Source organism: Macaca nemestrina, chromosome 7 (genome assembly GCF_043159975.1).
Source record: "Macaca nemestrina isolate mMacNem1 chromosome 7, mMacNem.hap1, whole genome shotgun sequence".
In the NCBI taxonomy this organism is placed as follows: Eukaryota; Metazoa; Chordata; class Mammalia; order Primates; family Cercopithecidae; genus Macaca; species Macaca nemestrina.
Window position 1 is genome coordinate 7876486 of NC_092131.1, and position 19335 is coordinate 7895820.

Below are 19335 nucleotides of genomic sequence, written 5' to 3' on the forward strand. Positions count from 1 at the left end.
TCTTGAACTCCCGGGCTCAAGTGCTCCACCCGCCTCAGCCTCCCAAAGTGCTAGGATTATAGGAGTAGGCCACCACACCCGGCCTAGATTTTCTAAAACAAGTTACTTGTATAATAAATACATGCCCTCAAAAAAGGAAAAAATCTTGCTGGGGAAAAGTGAGCAATGTGTTGGAGAGGCATGGGTGTCAGGGCACAAGAGGGAATGAGGAGCTGGCGGATGAAGGGCCCGGAGCCCCAGCCAAGGAGTAATGTTGAGCTGACGGCAGCAGTGAGCAGCAGTGAGCAGCAGTGATGCCATCGTAAAGGAAAAACAACTTTGCGCCCTGAAGAACCCTGAGGTGAAATAGTCAGAAGACAATTTTACCAAATGCTAGAGCTTTAGAGAGGACAGGCACTCAAGGTGTCCAGCCCAGGGGTTCTCGACTTGACAGCTGTGATATGGGGCTGTCTGATCCTGGGGTTGAGGGGGCACAATACAAAAGGGCACCACACCTAACATGTCAACGTCTTCACTATGTTGAGGTGTTTTTTTTAATGTTTGTTGACTCCAAAGATGGGCAGTTTATATCACACTTGTCCAACCCACAGCCCACAGGCCACATGCGGCCCAGGATGACTTTGAATGTGGCCCAACACACATTTGTAAACTTTCTTAAAACATGAGATGTTTTTGGCAATTTTTTTTTTTTTTGGCTCATCAGCTATCAATAGTGTTTGTGTATTTTATGTGTGGCCCAAGACAATTCTTTTAATCTGGGGAAGCCGAAAGTCCAGGGACACCCCTGATTTATATGTATGTGACAGCAAAGTTTCTAACACATGACTGAAACATCCTTACTCTAACAAAATCAACTCATTTCAACAACTTCTCAGTAAAGCTGAAACAGCGTCTTGCTTATAAAGTTGACATAGCTCATTCCTCTAAGACTTAACAAAAGGGGAACCAGTTTGATAATTGAAACGCTTTATCAATCTAGCAACATCTAACATGAACTGCGCTTCTAAATAAGCAGCCAATTTTCTATTGGGGATAAAATACTTTTTTAATTGAAAAATATCTCTATCAGATTAGTTTACTGGCTACATTTTACAAGCCTTCCATCACAATGTTATTGCCAATTCCCTATTTAAATGTCGTATTTCATGATCACATGAATCACTATGTAATTAATACTCATTTATCATCAATAGTACATAAAGTAAAATATTATCATATATTGCTTTTGTTTATAATAGAGGTTTTGTTGATGCAAAGATTAAATGCTGTTAAATTTTGTGGCTTGTTAAAAAGTATTTGAAAAAGTTAAACATTCTAAGATAAAGGTCTTCCTTATCACAAGAAAGACTCCAATCTAGTGACCGTTTGTAAAGAAAATGAAACATGGGAGCAAGAAGACTGAAACCATCATAAACAATACAGTTTTGGCTGGGCGCGTGCCTCACACCTGTAATCCCGGCACTTCGGGAGGCCGAGGAGGGTGGATCACGAGGTCAAGGGCTCGAGACCATCCTGGCCAACATGGTGAAACTCCGTCTCTACTAAAAATACAAAACTTAGCTGGGCATGGTGGCACACACCTGTAGTCCCAGCTACTAAGGAGGCTGAGGCATGAGAATTGCATGAACCCAAGAGGCAGAGGTTGCAGTGACCCAAGATTGTGCCGCTGCACTCCAGCCTGGAGACAGAGTAAGACTCTATCTCAAACAAAAGAAAAAGAAAAAGAAAAAGAATATAGTTTTATGAAAGCAAAACGTGTAATTACTTTAAAATAAAGTATCTCGGAAAAGGTTAATGTTTAGGACTTCACAAACACTATTATTTGTGTTCAATAGTAAGATTTGTATAATTTATACAGAATGGCTTTCTATCTACTGTAATTATTATTATTGAGAAATATATGTGCTGAGATGGAACCATTTTTCTGAAGTAAAGGGAGCCTTTTTCTCATTTGCGCCTAAGTGCCATATGTGCTAACGACAGCTTTGCACATGGCGTGTGAGAAACTGTGAGCTTTATGGCTAATAATCTGTCACGGCTGCAAGTTAAAGCACTGCCTGTGTGAATGATTTGCTTCTTCTACAAAGCAGCACAGGGTGGAAGCCATCCCTATGACGTCAGCACTCTCACTCACGTGCACCCTAACGAGCCTTCCTGAGTGGAAGAGAAGGGGGCTCCGGAACAGCGGGCAGGCTGGGATCGCACGCAGCCCACAGACCAGCTCCCGCCCGACGCCTTATTTAAGAACTGTAAGCATCACGAGGATTTACAATACTTTATCTCCCCCAACTATGTTAGACACAAGTGCAAAGCGGATTGTGACAAAATCTAACACTTTCATCTCACAAATGAGGAAAATAAAAAGGGAGGGATTGTAGAAAATCTCACCGATTACTTTCCTCTGCTCCACACAAGCCTGTCTTTATAACAACCATCACAGTGATGATGACCATTTACTGAGTGCCAAGCTCTATGCTGGGTATTTTCCTACAAGTTAGCTCATTTATAAGATTCAAGGGAATTAGGTATAAAATCTCTAATTTGCAGAGGAAAAAATTGAGCTTGGAGACGTTAAGGCAGAACTGGATACACACCCAGACCTTTCTTTTACTGCAGAGCCTCTGCCCTTTCTACCATGTCTTGCTGCCTACACGAATCCAACAAGGGCAATCTTTTAAATCACAGGACAGCCTGCAGGAACAATGGACACGTCGAGTGAACGACGGGGAAGAGGCATGCCATCTTGAGTCCACTGAATGCAGTCATGTTTAAAAACAGAAATTACGTGGGGGCCCACCTCCCTACTCCTTTCCTTCCCCGTGTCCCATCCTCGAGAGTGGCGTTTCTCAGCAAGACTCTAGCTCTGCTTTGGTGCTAGGGTCAAAGCAGCCTAAGCATGGGGCTGCACACGTGGGAATACAGAGAAAGAAAGGCGGGAAGGGGTCACGCAGCCACTGAATTACCAGCTTGACCTTCACTTCTACCGCATCTTAGCTGCTTCTTTCTGAGTTACCACAGCACTTACTCCCATGCGTCCCTGTCAGGAACAGCAAGTGCCGAAGAGGAGACAGTGACTGTCTCTGAAAGCCCTTCGGTGCACCATGCGCGAAACTCGGCCAGTTCTGCGCTCTGCTCGCCTCAACCACACCTGGGTTCTAACGAGACACAGAATTTCTTTTTAAATGGACATGTTTAGTTGCCTGAATTAGTTTGGGAACATGATTAGTAAATTTTCCCAGTCCCTCATTTCCAAATCAAAATTTCCTACTGTGGCGTTTTTCAAAAATCTCTTTGTAAATATCTTCTGTGGAAATATTTACCCAGCACATTTACCAAAGCCATAGGATTTTAAAGATAAAACGGATCTGGAGTTTACACAATGCAGATTCTTTTTGGAAATTCTTAATAAAAATCAGATGTGCAGAGGAGGAGCCAAGTCTCTAAGAACTGCCAAGATCTAGACATTTCAGGTCAACTTCCGAGCTTACCCTGAATTCAAAGCAGCTTTGGGCTGCGCTGCGCCTCCCACTAACTCACACTCTGTTGCCATTGTAACCACTTGGCCTCATTTCCAAGGTATTATCACCCCATTAGCATAATCTTCTGATAAGAAGTACTAATAGTCTAAATGAGAAGAAGACAGAACCCATGTTAATGGTTTTTTAAATTGTTAATTGACCGTGGACCTGACCTGCTATAGATATGAGAAGTGTCTCTATGTTTTCTACAACAGACATCTTTTAGGAATAAAACTGAAAAAGAGTTTAAGCTTCCTTTATAGGACTGAATCACCATGGATTTACAAACTTGGAATTTTTACAGCCTGTGGGTTGGAGTCGATTGCTTTATGACTAAGCCTTCTCCTGACATGAACATTTGGGGAAAAAAAACACATGCTTAGCCTCTGAAGCTGAAATTCCTTCCTAAGCTTTACTAAACAGAGAGAATAAAATTAAAGTACAGTGTTTAAAAAGTGAGAACAAAGTACAATGTTAGGTAAAAATACATAGAGAAACTGGATTTTCTTTACAGAGTACATTATATAGATATAAATGTATTATGTAGACACAAAACAAGCTGCTAAAATGCCAAAAAGCAGCATTCAGGAATAAAATGTTAGTATGAGTTTTACCAATACTTATCATAATCCATTACAAACTAACCTCATAGACAAATTCAAAATTTGGAGTCCATGTATTTCACGAAACCATTAAGAAAAATGGTTCACATCTCTAGTGTTAGCATCAATATTAAACATAGCCTCTGATAAATCATAAAATTACAACTTTTCAGCCACTCTGTCTCAGAAAATACTGCTGACAAACTTAAAGCAGTCCATTAAAATGAACTTTAAAAGGTCAGGAGAGTGTACTAGAAATAGAAGGTGCTCACATAGAAATTCAGAATGGCTTCCCCAGTTCCAGGTACTTGGTACTAAGAAATTCTCAGGAACTACTTATGTCTACATGAGAGTGCTGGGAATCTGAGTGACAGTTTTTCTACCTGCGCAGTAGTTTGTGTGAACTGTGCCTGGCAGCTGCCCTCAAATGGCTGTTTGATTAGTGCCTACAAATATCTGAGGAGAAGGCCTTCTTCTCCAAGAGTGCTCCTAGCTTGATGGAATATGAGGGGATCTTCTGACTCCTCTCTGGGGACAAGCGGTGCTAAAATATCTGAACAGCAGGAACCAAGAGATAAGACGTCCTTACCTTTCACTGTTCTTTTTGCCACTAGAAGAGCTGCTGGTAGAGCCTGTGCGATTCCGGTTTCCTTTGGAATCCCCATTGCTTTCTCTTCGACCCCCAGGAGATACTCGTTCAGAAGAGCTGGTCCTCTTGATGTTACTAAGGGTGGAATGTAAGTGACAGTGAACTCCTTAATATCGTGATTTTATTTTATTGCGATGCATACAAATACATACATAGAACATCATCCTTCCACGTGGATATTCAAAAGATAGGCCTAGCTACGGAGATCAAAAAGCTTTTCAGAGTGTCACATGGAATAACACCTCTGCTCTCTGCCTCTGTACTGAGGCCACTAGTACAGTTCACAGTCATGGAGGAAACTGAGACATTAAGACTTCAACAGTACCGTGTGAGAGCACCCCAGGGCCTTCCAGGGAGGCAATCCTGCCCCTGAGCAGGCTTCACTCTCCTGGGATGTCCAATCTTTTGGTTTCTGTGGGCCACATTGGAAGAAGAAGAATGAATTGTCTTGGGCCACACATAAAATATACTAATGCTAGCGACAGCGGATGAATTAAACACAAAAAAAAACTTGCAAAAAAATAGAGTATTAAGAAAGTTTACAAATTTATGTTGGGCCACATTCAAAGCCGTCCTGAGCCACATACGGCCCATGGGCCGGCAGGCTGGACAAGCTTGGTCTAGATGGTGCTGTGCAACCCAGGGGGATGGTGCCCCCAGGAGACATCTGGCCATGTCTGGAGGCATCCTTCTGCTGCCACAGCTGGGGAGGGACTGCTACTGGCATGTAGTGGGTGGAGGCCAGGGGTGCTGCTAAAAATCCTACGCAGCCCGGGATGGCCCCTCCACAAAGTATCACCTGGCCCAGACGTCAACAGTGCTGATGCTGAAGAAATCTGGCCTAAAGGCACGCGTGGGACAAATGCTAACAGGATGCCACAGGTAATGACAGAAATGTTCCACCCTATGGCAAGATGCCTTCGTTTGGAGGTGGTGTCCATGTAAGTGGCCAACTTCGTTCGTAGGACAAGAGTGACTAGAGTGCTCGGAGGCCTGGGAAGGCAGCCTGGGGAGGGCTTCCTGAAGACTGCGAATTTCCAGGAAAGATCAAATGGCTTGAATGTGTTGTTACGACACAGACGGAAAGAGCCTGCTCTAGGAGAGGGGATCTCCAATACACAGGGGATTCGCAGGCATGAGGGGTAAGCCAGAGCCCAGGCACGGAGTGGAGGCTGATTGTCCCCCTCTCGGAGCACACTATGGACTGTTTGTGTCCCCCAAATTCATGTGTAGAAACCCTAACCCTCAATGTGATGGAGTTAGGGGGTGGGGCCTTTGGGAGGTGATGAAGTCAGCAGGGTGGATGCCTCATGAGTGGAATTAGTGTCCTTATGGAAGAGGCCCAGAGAGCTCTCTTACCCTCTCCACCATGTGAGAAGATGGCCGCCTGCAACCTGGAAGACAGCCCTCCTCAGAACCCGACCACGCTGGTCCCCTTGGTCTCGGACTCCCAGCCTCCAGGATGGTGAGACATATATTTCTGCTGTTTATACGCTTCCCAGTCTATGGACTTTGTTACAGCAACCCAAACTCACTAAGACAGAGCACATAACTGTAGTATAGGTATCTCTGTATATATTTTATAATCGTCATCATTAGTCCACACATTTCTTGAGATCTTATCTCATTTATCATTTTCGCATGCTTTGCAGAGCCTCACACAAAAGTTTGGTGCACACTTATTAAATGAAAGGATGAAATAAATGGAAGTATCACACAGTGACCCTGTCACCAGAAGAGACACAAACTGCTTTAAGGCAGCACCTGCTCTGTAAGCAAAAAAGAAGGAGGGGAGGGGCAGGCGAGGGGCCAGGGCTCTGGGAACAGGCACAGACTTGGGTGGTTCTGGTCTTGACACTTGGAACTGGAGGTGTGGGTGGGTGAGAATACAAGCCTGCAACACCCGAGACAGCTCAGGACAGGCCTTGTCCATCTGGCGGGTGCTGAGCCACGGATGCAGAGGAAATCACGGAGGGAGGAGGTCACCAAGGACGGAAGAGCCCCGGGAAAACTAATGTTTAAAGACGTGGGCTGAGAAGCTACCGCAGGAGTCAGAGGTAGCAGCGACACCAGGAGAGAAGGAGTGGTGCGCAGAGGCTAGCGCAGGACTCGGTACGTGTGCTGGTGCTGCACAGAGGAGGGGGTGAGCCCCGGGAAGTGGGGAGTCTCAGGCGTCTCCAGTGGGCACAGCTTCAGTGAAGGGTGCACGGGAACCAGATCTCAACAAGGAGCACGAAGGAACTGAGGAACTTAACACAGCCAACACCTCTGCTCCTGCACTGAAGCTCAATGTCCTCCCTCCTCATAAGGAAATGACAAACCTCTCATCTAGGCAGTTCCTGCCTGGTGCTGGCTGCTCTCCTTCTTGGTAGCCAGTGACTCTCTCCTCTCTTCCTACCTTCCCCTCTCTGTCTCCTCTGTCTATACCCTCCTTAGCCCAACTTGCAGTCCTCCTTCCTTTGCAACTTCCAGTGGCTCAGTTAGTAATCTCCGAGCAGGTTTTTCAAAACCCTCACGGTATGTTGGCTTTGAAAAATCACCTCGCTCTCAGGGTGATTATCTGAATACACTTTCCACATAGTCTTTTTGGTAACTGGGGAACCCTTGAGTGGACAGTGCCAGAATCTTACAACTGCAATCAGCAGGGTGTGCCTTAAGGTCAAAATGTGCGTTTTGAGAATGCTCAATTTGGGGACAAGGAAATTACAGATTTTAAGCGAGCATTACATTTCTGAAATTTGGGATTAAAGTCTAAAAATTACAGGAGCCTTTGTGCTTCAAGTTCAAGATGTTTCCCTGACGACAAACACCAAGCAAATTTGACTTAGCAGGATTATTCTCCGCCCAGTCTTTAGTACAAGGCTCTGAAGCACACTTTGCCCTGACCAGCTGCCGGGGCCCTGGGAGATTTTGCAGCCGCAAGAAGAGCCCAGAGCTCGGCCTCTGGGGCGTCCTTGTGGGAGTTCATGGCAAGTTCACAGCAAGTTCGAGAACTGTATAAAACACCCTTAAAGAGCTGAAAAACCACAACTGTTCATCAACTACAGCAAACAATACCTGATTTTCTAACAATTAACCCCCACCTGGTGGCTGGAAGGGTTCATGGGGGTGCCAGGGATGAAAACTGCAGCAGCAGCCACAGTTAACATTTAAGGAGTTCTCTGGACTTTTACATATACTGTATTATTTAATTAAAACCTCACAAATCCCAGCAGCAATATCATTATCCTCATTTTACAGATGAAGAACCAAATTCAGGAGTGTGAAGCAACTTGTCTGGGGTTACAGCAAGTGGTGGGGCTGGTGACTTCAACCCTGTGTTCTCTCTATTAGGCCCCTAATCAACACCACCTGCAATTTATGAATGTCAAAGTATACTAGTTTTGGAGGACCAGATGAGCATCTAAAAAAGCAAAAAATGTCAATGATTAATATAGTTACATGATTGACGACTTGATGAATGGTAGGCACTGGACAAGACCTTGGAGCTACTATGTTAAAACAGAGATGGAAACAGTGGAAGGAACAGCCATGGTGACAAAGTAAATCTAAGTTCCCCTCACCTTGGTGTCGATCTATTCAGTTTGCAAGCATTGAGAAGACTCACAGATCTGTTTAATCTACGTATAAGAGGCACAGAAACAAAGCAGAATAAACGTGAGTGCAATTAATAAAAGTGTGGAAAAATACTTTGATAAGCTTCAGTAAATTGCAGGACGCACACATCAAAACTGAAAAACATTTTGGTTCGCATATATAGATGTGGATATAATCCATCACAACTCTTCCAAGATATTTGTCATTCCCATATTTGCATTAAAATGTTAAACTTTAAAAAAAAACTTACTGTTGTCCTAGACGTAGAATAAAAAACAAGACATTTCCTTTTGAGAACCAACGGCTCTTGTGAATTAAAGAGGATTTACTAGGACTCAAAGTGAAGGACAGAAAATAAAGCTTGAAGACAAGACATTTGCGGTAACAAGGGCAGCCAGAGAGAGCAATACTGTACACTCACTGCAGGAAGCCTCCTCAAATAACCAGCAGGGAATATCAAAGAAGCTATGTTCCCTCTGGACGGCGAGTGAAAAATAATGCTCTTTATTTTGAAAGTGGTAGAAGTACAGGCTTGTGAGAGACTGCGCAATAATGCAGTACATTTTCTAGTGCTTAAGCAAGTATTTCTGGTGTAGAAATGCATTAGACATCACCATTACTTTGTTTTCCCTTCTGCTCTCTGCCCACACACCCAAACCTGCAACCTTCTAAGTTATGAAAATAAATGGTTCTTTACATTACATTACGTATGCATTCAACAATTTGTGCCAATTAACACTTTAGACATAATAAAATTTCTGCAAAGAGACTGGTGACCATAAGAAAAACAGATGTCTTTCTTCTTACAGTTAATAGGAATTCTAAGCATAAGAACCTACAATTAGGTTTTCCTTCATCATGTGATTGGGAATCAAAAATTGGTTTTCCAAAATTTTGCAAAAGTATCCCAAACTTTTACAACCAAAACAGAAATCTGACAGGCAGCTCTTAAGTGTGACCAGAGATTTTCTGATGATTTCATTTGTCCCGACAGCTGGGGCGACTAACACTGGATAAAAGTAGTGAACTGCTCAACAAACACTTACTAGGCATCGACCAACCACTGTGCGCTATGCTGAGTGCTGGAGGGTCCACAGGGGACTAGGACCCACCTGGCTTTTGTCCCTCAAATTACGAGATAATTCTGACAGACTGAGATGACGCATTTCAATAATTAAATTAACAAATGCTCATATCTTTCACTGTCTAAAAACTGATCTTTGGCAAAATCCAAGTTATTTTTCAGGAAGGCTAGTGGTCTTGGAGAATCTTAGAGAATTCTATATACACAAGTCTTTTTTTCTACAATACAAAGTCAGCTCAAGCTAGTGGGGAGAACCATATCACTTCTGATAATGGGACACGTCCCACGGGTCTTCCTTTGTTCAACAGGACAATACTTCCACCTCTATTTTGCTACCGAGAACAGACTCAAACATAGATTTATCACCTACGTTTCAATTCATCTGAATAACAGAGAAATACATTAGAAATAATTCTTAAAAATCAACTGAAGCCAGATTTTGGCTTTCTGTTCTTCAAATCACGCTATGTCCCCAGCACTGACTTCAGTGCAATTACAAATGCTGTGCTTCTAACAAGTGGAACTATTTTTCCAAAGGACTATTGGCTGTTTGTTTGGAAGCAAGAGATATTTACCATTCTATCTCACATTTGTCACAGAGCATTTTTTAAATAACGCTTTTTGTACCAGTTTTGTTCTTTTGATCTCTGTTCACATAGCTTGGCCTATTGTCATGCTCTACTTATGAGCCCAGAGAACAGTGATTGTCTCTTTCTTGAGCCAGTAGAAATGTTACTCCATTGTCAGCCTCCGCATCCCCACTGAGCAAGGTATGACCTACAATGTCTTCTCTGGATTTTCTGCCTTTTTTCCTTTGCCTAATGGAAACAAAGCTTTTCCCAAGGATTCCAAATCAAGCCCTCAATCGAAGTCTTAATTGGCAACACAAAGCACAACCGCTGGGCACTGGACTATTTCCAAAGGGGATTTTGTTCCTAAGCACCAGGCTGAAAAACCCCCAGAGAAAAGAAAACAAACATATACCCATCCACACACCACAGATGCCCCGACTCATTTAATTTGGAACTCTGATTACAGAAAAATTCCTACCTGATTGTAAACAGATTTGAAATGACTTGGAAGTTATTTTAATCCTAATATTCAGAATGCCCAGCCTGCTTCTGTTTTCAAAATTCTCTCCTAATGAGAGATCTACAGGAACTTTACCGCGGAGTAGCAATTAGATGCTACTGTTCTTATTTCCAGCTTCCAAATGGAAGGGAACTCCCATCCACTGAAGCCCATAAAAGCCAGAAACGAACCAAAATACATGAATCACTACGCTTTCACTCAAAACCCAGATTCTTGAACACTCAGTCTAGAAAACTATGTATTTCTAGTTGGCAGCTATATGCTGACCACAGCTTATTAGAGTAATCAAATGGATATTCTGTAAATTATAAGGAAAAGTCTACAGAGGCCTTAGAATGTTTCTGGGAGGGTTACCATTTAAATGCGAGTACACAAATGTACACACTTAGAAATAACATGATGGCTACTATCATAATTTTTCACGTGTCCATTCGTTCCTTTCTGTCTTGCTCCCTTCCTCCCTCCCTTCTTTACTAAGATAAAATTGCTGAGAGTAATCGCCACCTATGAGCCCTTTCACATCTGGCTGAAATGTAGGGGTGTAAGACCCAGGCCTCTGTTCATAGCCCGGACTTGTTTCTTTACTTGCTGTTTGGCCCCGGCGCCCCCTTATCAACATCAGACTTCCAATCTGAGAAATCTCTGCTGAGAGTCACCCTCACTCCTGACGGCTGCTCCTGCTCCCACAAATAGTACACGGACAGGATGGGACATAAAAGAAGGATGATTTGCAAGCAGTCATTATAGCAAGCATTTTCCTTCGGCAGATGTCAGGGGTGACCTGGAAATCTGTGCAGGAAGCAGCCGAGCACAATGGAAGGCACACAGGCTTTGGATCCAGACAGCCCAGGCCACGTTCCCCACGCTCCAGCCACACGACCCTGCCACTGCTTCATCAGGGTTTGTGTGCTACTCTAAACCCTTCATTGTCATTTCAACAGGGTTCACAGCATCTTCTCTCGGAGTAGATCCCATCTCAAGAAACTACTATTTTGGCAGTAATTCCTCACCCATTAAAGTTTTATCAGGAGATTGTAGCAACTCAGTCCTATCCTCAGGCTGCACTTCGAATTCTAGTTCTCTTGCTATTTCCAGCATATTTGCAGTGGCTTTCTCCAGTGAAGTCTTGAACTGCCTCAGAGCCATCCATGAGGGCTGAAATCATTTTCTTCCCATTCATCTTGTGTTCATGTTGAGATTTTGGCCTCCTCCCATGAATCACAAATGTTCTTTTTTTTTTTTTTTTTCTTTTGAGACAGGGTCTCACTCCGTTGCCCAGGTTGGAGTGCAGTAGCACAAACATGGCTCACTGCAGTCTCAAACTCCCGGACCCAAGCAATCCTCCTGCCTCAAATTCCCAAAGTGCTGGGATTACAGGTATGAGCCACTGTGCCTGGTCCCACAAATGTTCTTAAAGGCATTTAGAATGTTGAATCCTTTCTAGAAGGTTTTCAATTGACATTGCCCAGATCTATTAGAGCAATCACTATCAATGGCAGCAACAGCCTTGCCAGGTGTGGGGGCTCACGTCTGTAATTCCAGCACTTTGGGAGGCCGAGGAGGGTGGATCATGAGGTCAAGAGATCGAGATCATCCTGGCCAACATGGCAAAACCCTGTCTCTACTAAAAATACAAAAAAATTAACTGGATATGGTGGTGTGCACCTGTAATCCCAGCTACTCGGGAGGCTGAGGTAGGAGAATCACTTGAACCCAGAGGCAGAGGTTGCAGTGAGCCAGGATCACACCACTGCACTCCAGCCTGGGAGACAGAGCAAGACTCTGTCTCAAAAAAAAAAAAAAGTATTTCCTAAATAATAAAACTTGACAGTTGAAATTACTCCTTGATCCAAGGGCTGCAGAATGCATGTTGTGTGAGTTGGCATAAAAACATTAATTTCCTTGTACCGCTCCATCGGAGCTCCTGGGTGACTAGGTACACTGTAAATGAATGGTAATATTTGGAAAGGAAGCTTTTTCTTCTGAGCAGTAGGCCTCAACAATGGGCTCAAAATATTCAGTACATCATATTGCTATAATAGATGTGCTGTCATCTAGGTTTTCTTCCATTTACAGAGCACAGGCAGAAGAGATTTAGCATCACTCTTAAGGGCCCTAGGATTTTTGGAAAGATAAATGAGCACTGACTCCAATTTAAAGTCACCAGCCACATCGGGCTCTAACAAGAGTCTGTCTCTCCTCTGAAGCTTTGAAGCCAGGTATTGACTTCTCATATAAAAGTCCTAGATGGCATCTTCCTCCAATATAAGGCCGTTTTGTCTACACTGAAAATGTGTTGTTGTTGTTGCTTTTTTTTTTTTTCTTTTTTTTTTGAGACAGAGCTTCGCTCTTTTTGCCCAGGCTGGAGTGCAGTGGTGCGATCTCGGCTCACTGCAACCTCCGCCTCCTGGGTTCAAGCAATTCTCCTGCCTCAGCCTCCCAAGGAGCTGGGATTACAGGTGCCCGCCACCACGCCAGCTAATTTTTTGTATTTTTAGTAGAGACAGGTTTCACCATGTTGGCCAGTATGGTCTCGATCTCTTGACCTCGTGATCTGCCCGCCTCAGCCTCCAAAAGTGCTGGGATTACAGGCGTGAGCCACCGCGCCCGGCCTAAAATGTGTTGTGTAGTGTAGCTGCTTTCATCAGTTATCTTAACCAGCTAGGTCTTCTGCATAACCTGTAGCAGCTTCTACAATAGCACTTGCTGCTTTGCCTTGCACTTTTATGTTATGGAGAGGGCATCTTTCCTTCATCTCATGAGCCAACCTCTGCTGGCTTCAGTCTTTTCTTCTACAGCTTCCTCACCTCTCTCAGATTTCGTAAAATTGAAGAGAGTTCGGGCCTTGCTCTGTATTAGGCTTTGGCTTAAGGGAATGTTGTGCCTGGTATGATCTTTGATTCTGACCACTCAAACTTTCTCCCTATCAGGAATAAGGATGTCACCTTTTTTTTTTTTCCGCGTGTTCACTGGAGTAACACTTCGAATTTCCTTCAAGAACTTTTTCTTGGCATCTACAACTTGGCTAACTGTTTGGCACAACAGGCCTGCATGAGTCCATTTAGTGCAGCTATAAAGGAATGCCTGAGGCTGGGTAATTTATAAAGAAAAGAGGTTTAATGGCCTCACAGTTCCGCAGGCTGTCCAGGAAGCATGGCACCGGCATCTGCTCAGCTTCTGGTGCGGTCTCAGGGAGTTTTAAATCATGGCAGAAGACAAGACGGGGCAGGCATGTCATTTGGCAAGAGAGGGAGCAAGTGGGGAGGAGGTGCCATGCTCTTTTAAACAACCAGACCTTGAGTGAACTCACAGCAAGAACTCACTCATTGTGAGGACAGCACCAAGACGTTCATGAGGGATCTACGCTGATGCCCCAAACACCTCCTCCCAAGCCCATCTCCAACACTGGGGATCACATTTCAACTTGAAATGTGGGGAGACAAACATCTAAACCACATGATGGTCTATCCTGGCTTTTGGCATGCCTTCCTCATTAAGCTGAATCATGTCTAGCTTTTGATTTAAAGTGAGAAAAGTATGACTCTTCCTTCACTTGAACACTTACAGGCCATTATAGGGTTACTAAATGGCCTTATTTCAATACTGTTGTGTCTCACGGAAAAGGGAGGCCGATGGAGAGGGAGAGATAGGGAAACAATGGGCAGAGCAGTCAGGACACAAACTGCATTTACGGATCAAGTTGGCCACCTTCTCTGGGTGCTGTTTTGGGTGCCCCAAAACAATTATAGTATTAACACCAAAGATCACTGATCACCATTCCAGACATAATGATAACAAAAAAGTTTGTAATGTTGTGAGAATTACTAAAATGTGACATGAAGTGGGTACATGTTGGAAAGACGATGCTGATAGATTTACTCAACACAGGCTTTCCACCGCCTCCAATTTGTAAAAAAATGTGGTAAAGCACAATAAAGACAGACACAATAAAATGAGGAATGCCTGTATTTGCTACAATAAAAAGTGAATCTTTAAACAACTCACTCTTGAACAATCAATGGTCAAAGAGGAAATCACAAAGAAATTTTAAAAATATCTGGAGACATATGAAAGTACAACATACCAAAACTTACAGGAGGCAGTTAAAGGGGTACTAAGAGGGAAGTCTATAGTGATCAAAGTTTTCATAAAAAGAAGATAGATCTCACATCAGCCTCCTAACTTTATACTTCAAGGAACTAGAAAAAAAAGAAAACCAAAAGTTGGCAGAAGGAAGGAAATAATAAAGATTAGAGCAGAGACAAATGAAGGGGAGAATAGAAAAACAATGGAAAAAAAAATAAACAAAACCAAGAATTGGTTTAAAAAAGATCAACCAAATTGAAAAACTCTTAGCTAGACTAACGAAGAAAGAGAGAAAATTTAAATAACTAAAATTAAAAATGAAAGGATATTACAACTGATATAACAAAAACGAGAAGGACTATAAGAGACCACTGTGAATAAGCATATGCCAGCAAATTGGGTGACCTAGAGCAAATGAATAAGTCCTAGAAACAAACAGCCCACCAGGACTGAATCATGAAGAAGTAAAAAATATGAACAGACCTAGAGCTAGTAAGGAGACTGAAGCAGTAATCAAAAATCTCCCAACAAAGAAAAGCCCAGGACCTGATGACTTCAGCGGAGAATTCTATCAAACATTTAAAAAAGGATAAATTCCAGTCCTCCTTAAACTCTTCCAAAGAATCGAGGAGGAGGGAACACTTCCAAATCATTGCATGAGGCCAGCATTATTCTAATACCAAAACCAGACAAAGATACAAGAAAACTACAGACCAATATCCCTGATGAACGTTGATGAAAAAATCCTCAACAAAATACTAGTAAACTGAATTCAACAGCACATTAAATGGATTATACACCATGACCAACTGGGATTTATATTTGGAATGCAAGAATGATTCAACACATGAAAATCAATCAATGTGATACAATATCCACAGAATAAAGGACAAAAACCACATGATCATTTCAATTGATGCAGAAAAAACATTTGACAAAATTCAACACCCTTTCATGATAAAAACAAAACAAACTAGGAATAGAAGAAAACCACCTCAATGTAATAAATGCTAGATTTGAGTGGCCATAGCTCAAATAAATACTCAATGGTAAAAGACTGAAATCTTTTCCTCTAAAATCAGGAGGAAGGCAAGACACCCACTCTTGCCACTATTATTCAACATAGTACTCGAAGTCCTAGCCAGAGCAATTAGACAAGAGAAAGAAATGAAAGGCATCCAAATAGGAAAGGATCCAAAGTAAAACTATCTGTCTACAGATGACAGAATCTTATACTTAGAAAACCCTAAAGATTCCAGAAAAAAACTCTGAGGACTAATACATAATTTCAACAAAGTTTCAGGATACAAAACCAACACACAAAAATCAGATGCATTTCCATACAATAACAATGATCAAGCTGAAAAGGAAGTTAAGAAATTAATTCTATTTACTGCAGCATCAAAAAGGATAAAATACTTAGGAATAACTTTAACCAAGGAGATAGAAGACTTATACACTGAGAACCACAAAACCTTGCTAAAAGAAAATACAAAAAAAGAGAAAGACATCCTATGTTTATGGATTGGAAGACTTAATATTGCTTAATGTCCATACTACTCAAAGTGATATGCAGATTTAATTCAGTCTCTATCAAAATCCCAATGGCATTTTTTGCAGAAATAGAAAAAAACTATCCTAAAATTCATATGGAATATAAAGGGATCCTAAATAGCCAAAACAATCACGAAAAAGAACAATACAGTTGGGGGCCTCCCATTTCCTGATTTTGAAACATACTAAAAAGCAAGAGTAATCAAGATGGTAGGGTATTGGCCATAAGGACAGATGTGCAGATAAATGGTACAGAATAGCCTGTGATGGATGAATGGATAAACAAAATATGATAAAGATGGGGATAACAGACACTGGGGACTCCAAAAGGAGGGTGGGAGAGAGGTGGGTAACAGCTGAAAAACTTCCTATTTGGTATTATCTTCACTATCTGGGTAACGGGATCAACAGAAGCCCAAACCTCAGCATCACAAATATACCCTTGTAACAAACCTCCACACATACCCCCGAATCTAAAATTAAAATAAAAAGCAAAATATGATATATACACACAATGCAATATTATCCAGCCTTAAAAAGAAAATCAGTCACATGCTACAATATGGATGCGCGTCGAGGACATTATGCTAAGCAAAGTAAGCCAGTCACAAAAGGACAAGCACTACTTAGATGATCCCACTTCTGTGAAATACCTAATGCAATCAGAATCATAGCAACAAAAAGTAGAGATGTGGTTGTCAAGGGCAGTGGGGAGAATAGAGGGGGACTTACTATTTAATGGGTCTAGAATTTCTCTTTTGCCTGATGAAAAAGTTCTAGAGCTCTGTTGCACAACAACAGATATGTGAATATACTTAACATTACTGAACTCTTTTTTTTTTTTAGATGGAGTTTCGCTCTTGTCACCCAGGCTGGAGTGCAATGGTGTGATCTCGACTCACTGCAACCTTGGCCTTCCAGGTTCAAGTGATTCTTCTGCCTCAGCCTCCCAAGTAGCTGGGATTACAGGCATGTGCCACTGTGCCCAGCTAATTTTTGTATTTTTAGTAGAGATGGGGTTTCGCCATGTTGGTCACGGTGGTCTCGAACTCCTGACCTCAGACAATCCACCCTCCTCGGCCTCCCAAAGTGTTGGAATTACAGGCGTGAGCCACTGAGCCTGGCTAGCACTACTGAACTCTACACTTAAAAACAGTTAAGGTAGGCTGGTCTCACACTCCTGAGCTCAAGTGATCTGCCCACCTTGGCCTCCCAAAGTACTGGGATTATAAGTGTAAGCCACTGCACCTGGTCCTAAAATATAAAAATCTTTAAATGGCAATTACAAAATAATACGAAAGTTAAGAGCAAACTGTGCTCTTTGTGACAGATAACATCAATATTTAGACTCCACTGTTGGGTACATTTTGAAAGCATGAGCTTATCCAAATTGCATAGAGAAAAATCTGAGGTTGCCATGGCAATCTGAATTTTGTCATGTTCCCAGTATGGACTTGGGAACATTTATTTATTTTTACCCAGGTTATACTAACATTTGTTTTTTCAAAAGAGAACTTTAAGTAAAAATACAAAACACCACACTGTGGTTTTAGCCAGTGAGGTTTCAAAGGCAACACAAGTAAATCTAAAACAAGAATAATAATAAACTTAACTAGTTCCTGTTATGGCAACATATAAAATGTTGGACTTTGATAAGCTTTAACTCAGAGAAGAAATTGTACAATACGATTTTAAAAAGTAATACTCATTTTGGGATCGAAGAGAGAACTGCTTTTAGAGTTCCTTTAAGGCCCTGCCTCTGGCTCACCTTTTGGTTGTCGGCACAGCGGTTTCTTTCCTGGCCCCGGAGGGGGACGGTAGAGAGCCACTAGATTTCTTTGGTAACACAGTGCCATTGTTGACAGTGGTTCTTAAAGGCAGGGTCTGCATCAGTGGTCTTGCTGTAAGACAAGCAGAAAATAACATCAGAAACTTCCCTTTTGTAAAGGTAACATTTTACAGCAGGGGTCCTCAACCCCCTGTTAGGAAGATGACGCCACACAGCAGGAGGAGGTGAGCAGTGAGCGAGTGAGCAACTCTTCATCTGCATTTACAGTTGCTACCCATCACTCATGTTACCACCTGAGCTCTCCCTCCTGTCAGATCAGATTAGATTCTCTTAGGAGTGCAAACTCTTGTGAACCGTGCAAGCGAGGGATCTAGGCTGAGCGCTCCTTATGAGAATCTAATGCCTGATGATCTGTTGCTGTCTCCCATCAACCCTAGATGGGACTATCTGATTGCGACAAAACAAGCTCAGGACTGCCACTGATTCTACGTTATGGTGAGTTGTATCATTATTTCATTATATATTAAAATGTAATAATAATAGAAAGAAGGCACACAATGAATGTAACATGCTTGAATCGTCCCAAAACCATCCCCAACACCCACCCCCACTTCTATGGAAAAATCATCTTCCACAATTTTCTTGGTGCCAAAAAGGCTGGGGACCACTGTTTTACAGAACGTAAGCTAGGTAGAAAGGAAAAGGACATGAATTTTGAAACACTAGCAGCACTGACAAAGATATGAAGGCAATTCCTTGGAGAAAGGATCATGTTTTCTTTTCTTTTCTTTTCTTTTTTTTTGAGACAGAGTTTCACTCTTGTTGCTCAGGCTGGAGTGCAGTGGCACAATCTCGGCCACCTCAGTCTCTTGGGTTCAAGCAATTCTCCTACCTCAGCCTCCCGAGTAGCTGGGATTACAGATGCTGGCTACCATGCCCAGCTAATTTTTGTATTTTTAGTAGACATGGGGTTTCACCATGTTGGCCAGGCTGGTCTTGAACTCCTGACCTCAGGTGATCCGCCTGCCTCAGCCTCCCAAAGTGTTGGGATTACAGGTGTGAGCCACCATGCCCAGCCAAGATCTTCATCTTTTCAACAAAGGGAACCTAGACACTAACCTCACACCCTACACAAAAATTAACTCAAAACGGCCCATAAACCTAAATTTAAAATGCAAAACTATAAAACTTCTAGAAGAAAGTGATTTGGTGATGAGTTTTTAGATCTAATACCAAAAGCACAATCCATGAAAGAAAAAAATTGATAGCTTGGACTTCATTAACATTTTTAAAAATTTGCAAGAGAACCTAAGAGGATTAAAACGCAAGGCATAGATTAGGAGAAAATATTTGCACATCACATA

The 19335-nt window shown here is 42.4% G+C and overlaps 1 protein-coding gene across 12 annotated transcripts in view; it reads right to left on the bottom strand.

Annotated features, from left to right (window-relative positions):
* The window catches only part of LOC105467659 (EMAP like 1), a 209636-nt gene that overhangs the window by 59751 nt on the left and 130550 nt on the right, over nt 1–19335 (bottom strand). For 8 of the 12 annotated variants that reach the window (XM_071099614.1, XM_071099620.1, XM_071099623.1 and 5 more), the window contains exons 3-5: nt 17951–18083; nt 8333–8389; nt 4710–4844 (exon numbers count right to left, since the gene is read on the bottom strand). In XM_071099614.1, coding sequence (XP_070955715.1) covers nt 4710–4844; nt 8333–8389; nt 17951–18083 — 325 coding nt within the window. The remainder of the gene's footprint in view (nt 1–4709; nt 4845–8332; nt 8390–17950; nt 18084–19335) is intronic. The other 4 variants (XM_071099624.1, XM_071099616.1, XM_071099625.1 and 1 more) reach the window with 1 other exon arrangement.